The sequence below is a fragment of the Nerophis ophidion genome, linkage group LG06, assembly GCF_033978795.1.
Source record: "Nerophis ophidion isolate RoL-2023_Sa linkage group LG06, RoL_Noph_v1.0, whole genome shotgun sequence".
In the NCBI taxonomy this organism is placed as follows: Eukaryota; Metazoa; Chordata; class Actinopteri; order Syngnathiformes; family Syngnathidae; genus Nerophis; species Nerophis ophidion.
Window position 1 is genome coordinate 24,589,669 of NC_084616.1, and position 5,000 is coordinate 24,594,668.

A 5,000-nucleotide genomic window follows, 5' to 3' on the forward strand; every position below is an offset into this window, starting at 1 on the left:
AACATACGGCCCCGCGAAAATATTTTGTCCGGCCCGCGGGATGACTTTGCTAAGTTTAAAAATGGGCCGAAATTTTTGAATGAAAGAAACCGCTGTTTTCAAAGTGTCCGCTTGATGCCGCAATAGCAATTATTTGTATCTTTGTAGATGGGGCTACCAAAAAATAAACCACTTGATGTTTCTGCACTAATCGAGGAAAATGAGCAAACAACATAAATTACATCCTTTAATTTGAGTTTGATACTATTTTTTTTTAACTTGATGGATTGAAAATGAACACCAATGAGTTGACTGATGAACATCATCACATAATTTATTAAGAAAATATAAATTACGACAATTAAAGATAGAATACTATTAACCGCAACATGTAAGTGTAAAAAAAAAACCCAACAACATTATGATTTGTACATTTTCAAAATATGCTTGTTGTATTTTTAAACAAAGAAAACAATCTGAAGTTGTTTTTATTTTTTAAGTTATCGTGCCGGGATTTTACCAGTCCGGCCCACTTGGGAGTAGATTTTCTCTATGTGGCCCCCCTTCTAAAATGAGTTTGACAACCCTGGTATACACTGAGTCTGGTTACATGCACATTTCCAAACGTTTTTGGTCCCCTGCTGTTCAGTTTTTGCACTGCACATGTAAACGCATTAAATCAACCGTTCTGGGCCCCAACCTATGTGCGGATAAACTTTTTTGGACTGCTCGGATACGCCTGTCCACAACCGTTTAATCCCGCATGTATACACCCGAGACCTAGTTACTCTGACGTCGGACGGAACGTCATCACGTTTACGGTGTTACGTCGAGTGACACTTCAAATAAGGAGAAATACAAACAAACAGCATGACGAGCAAAAGTCATTATTACAGATGTGACGAGGAGACTACGGTCTGTCTGCCTTAGCGTTCTGAAAGAACTTAACATTATGGCGTGTATAGATGGAAGAAAGCGCATTGAACGGTGACATTTGTAAAAAAGTGAGTGAAGATTTGCGCAATGCTGGCTATGTTCGGACAACCGAGCAGGTTAAGTATCATTGGAAGAAGCTCAAGACGGCATACTATAAGGCCAAAAAACAGAACAAGACCAGCTGCTGCAATCCTGACAGTTTTGTCCATTGCGACCTAATAGATGAATTATTGGAGAACAGACCGCTGACCTTGGCAGCAGAGGAGTCAAGTAGAGTGGATGTCGGCCAGTTCTCGCAGCGCATATAAACGCCGTAAACCTAACAATTGGAAAACTGACCTCCGAGGGAAAACTGAACAGCAAGGGACCAAAAACGTTTGGAGATGCCCATGTTACCGCAGTCACTGGTTCGATTCCTGGCCAGAGTCCTTTGATTTTAGAGGCTGTTTGAGCCAACATGTTTGAGGGGGCTGAGGTCAAGGGTCATATAGGTCAAAACTCTTTTATTTTGTCTGTTCAACTTTAAACATTTACTGATTGTAATTCTAATGTTAATTCTTTGTCTGTTTCCTGTCCGGAACATTATTCCCACAACAATCAATCAAAGTGTTGACCCACCCAAAGTAACTGGAAATATGGATTGGAAATATAGAAGTAAAAAAAAAAAAAAAAAAAAAAGAATAACAGAAAAAAGAACTAACCACAAGCTGACACACCACATGAGAGCATTTCCACCTGTGCACAATTTTTCTCTCTTCTACAGTCAGACTGTGTTTTTCTGAATTACAGCTGCATGACATCAGGTCTGGAAGTCATTACTGGCAACAGACATTGTTTTTGACATTTGACTCGCTGCTCGTTCTGCTTGCTCAAGCCTTGAAGCAATAATAAAATGTGTTGTGCTCTTATTCATGTGTTGCCCAATATTGAAATGCAGTAGTTTAAAATCATTAATTGTCTTTAATTTGTTAAATCCCAGTGTTTATTCCCTTAGCGTTAGCAAAGTTTTAACATTTCCATGTTTTTCCACAGGGATTGAAATGGTGGAGAGTCCTCATGTAGTGAACGTCATCCTCCCTGAGCACCGAAGCTATTTTGTGCAGCATTTGGGTTATTTTCTGGCAACCTTCCTGCTTCTGGCCTTCGTCCTTGTCGCAATTGTCGTGGTAACTCGACGGCGCAAAAAGAGAGGTGTTGTATTTACTATAGATACAGGACTACCTCAACTTATGAGTTTAATTGGTTCTGTGACGACGCACTTTACTTGAAAAAGTTTGTATCTCAAATCAGCATCTCCCATTAAAATGATTTGGAAAAAAACAAAAACAAACATATTTTAACATGTACCATGCCTTTTAGATAATATATATTGTATAAAAAAAACAATACAACAGAATGTACTACAAACAACTACAGTAGTTTTATGAAATAATGTAATAATAATGTACAGCATTTACCTAAGAGAATGGACTTCTGTATCTCCTTCCAGCTGTTTCTCCGTCAAACACCTGATCAGCAGCTTTTCTATATTTTCATGGCTAAATATCCGCCATTTCGATATTATTTTTACATCATTAGCTGGTGTTGGACCTATTCTGCTTCAGTACGGTGGAGACTAGCAGTCATACACTTGAACTATTTCGCCAAATTGGCGACATTCTGCCATGGTTTGATGATTTGTTTCTTTAATTTAATGAGTATCATTCACTTTTCTTCTCAGCACTGCCTTTCACACTCACTTCCTTACTTACTATGCTTTCGAAAATAAAATTATCTGGACCTCTATCCATCCATCAATCCATTTTCTACCGTTTATTCCCTTTCGAGGTTGCAGGGGGTACTGGCGCCTATCTCAGCTACAATCGGGCGGAAGGTGGGGTACACCCTGGACAAGTCGCCACCTCATCGCAGGGCCAACACAGATAGACAGACAACATTCACACTCACATTTACACACTAGGGCCAATTTAGTGTTGCCAATCAACCTAAAGTTGTAAGCTAATAATAGCGAGTCAAACCAAATATTTTTTAACTAAATTTTTCTCTTACATCATAAAGCATAACAGTTAGCCAAAAGAGAGCTCTTATCTCGAAACACTCTTAAGTAGAGGTACCACTGTACTAGTATATAGTAGAACACAATCAGTGAATTCAGTGTTTTCATATATTCAACTGTTTTTTTCAGCCCTGGCATATGACCCGCGGAGATATGACGAGTAAGACATTAATACTCGACAGAAAATGTCTGCAGATTACATCCAATTGTAAATACAATTTTATTTTCTGCACAGGGGAACTGTCATAAATGAAGGTGAAAGTTCATTAAATTGCACTGAGCTGAAGACCCGCAACCAAGAACCACTGATTTCAGGTACAGTGCATTCTCTTTGTTACAAACCAGTTTAGAAATAAAACTGCCCCTCCTCACACACACACACACGCACGCACACACACACACACACACACACACACACACACACACACACACACACACACACACACACACACACACACACACACACACTCTCTCTTTCTCTCTTGACTTCTTTCCGTGTGCTGCACAGATTACAAAAACAACCTCCTGAAAGAGCGAGACATGAGCAAAGATTGCAACATGGGTGAGCTGCAACATAACACAAAGCAGGCACACCTTCACAACCACAGCAAATAAACATTTTAACATTCCTTTTCTAACCCTTTTTGCAGACTTTGATGGGAAGATGTGGAAGTGAGACACTTTAGAGCAGCTGCTGGCAGGACCAGAGCAAACATCATGAGAGAAAGGCTAAAAAGGAAAACAAAGAGAGGACAGAAGGAAGGCTCCCTCTGCTGAAACTCTTAAGGCACAAAGCTGTTTTGCCTTCATTTTTATACTTTATAACGTGCATTCTTTTCTTATTGTTTATGAAAATACTATTTGCCTTAATTTGATTTTTTTTTTATATAGTTTATGTTAAATATCAGGTATCACTCTTTTTATTAAGCGTAACACGCATTTCATTTTCTAGCATGATTTAGCTGCAATGTGCATGCAGACAGAGTAGCTCTCTGCTTAGTTGTTTTTGAGGTTGCACAAATTCTGCTGTATCGTACTTCGTAAAAGATATGTCACCGTTATTTACATGTTCATTTACTGTATGGGGGAGAGAATATCTGGTGTTGTCACGGTTTTTGATGGTACTTTATTGCCACTTTTCTGAGGATATTTATTTCCTGCTAAAGACATTCATAGTTGTGTAGACCATGTTTATACAAAATGTATGAGTTAAAAGTATAAATAAAGCCTCAGATGAAAATATTCCCGTAATTAATGTTAACCTTTTGTTTGTACCAAGTCATCTGTTCACTGCATGACCTTTTGTTACAAAAAATTTGCTGCAGTTACATAGATGTTATATCTTAATTGGATTACTGCACTAGAAAATTGGTGTCCTACTTTTTTGCTCTCTTGCACACTGACACATTTGCCCTTCTGTTGCTTTGTTCTTTAATTAAAACTGTCCTAAAGACTCATCCAAGTTTCATTTTAAAAAAAAACATTTTTAAAAGAGTAATTATTTAACTTTTAAATTGTTCATCAAATGAGTTTACCTAAATTGTATGACTTGAAACAGGAAATTACATCGCAATAAATATTTGAAAATTATTTGAAAATTTAGCCCCTCGGGCCACCCTTCGAACAGTTTGGAGCCCTGTTTTGTTTGACCAGGCACATGTAAAATGTCACTGAATGACAGAGCGCTACATATGAAATTTACTGCAAAAGTATTCCGAGCACCTTCCTGCTTCCTCAGAATATGATATACACACACATATACAGTATATATAAATCTATTTATATTTGTATATATATATATATATATATATATATATATATATATATATATATATACATATATAGATAAACACACATTATATATATATATATATATATATATACATAGACATGTATGTATAATTATATGTATATGAATATATGTATATATATTTATACACACATATATTCATACATATATGTGTATATATAGACATATATGTATGTATATATACACATATATGTGTATATATAGACATATATGCATATG

The 5,000-nt window shown here is 36.8% G+C and overlaps 1 protein-coding gene across 1 annotated transcript in view; it reads left to right on the plus strand.

Annotated features, from left to right (window-relative positions):
• LOC133554415 (matrix remodeling-associated protein 8-like) overlaps positions 1–4,428 on the plus strand; it is a 19,261-nt gene extending 14,833 nt beyond the window's left edge. The window contains exons 6-10 of the mRNA XM_061903153.1: positions 1,948–2,106; positions 3,101–3,131; positions 3,207–3,286; positions 3,480–3,533; positions 3,622–4,428. Coding sequence (XP_061759137.1) covers positions 1,948–2,106; positions 3,101–3,131; positions 3,207–3,286; positions 3,480–3,533; positions 3,622–3,647 — 350 coding nt within the window. The 3' untranslated portion in view covers positions 3,648–4,428. The remainder of the gene's footprint in view (positions 1–1,947; positions 2,107–3,100; positions 3,132–3,206; positions 3,287–3,479; positions 3,534–3,621) is intronic.
• Positions 4,429–5,000: the final 572 nt, after the last annotated feature.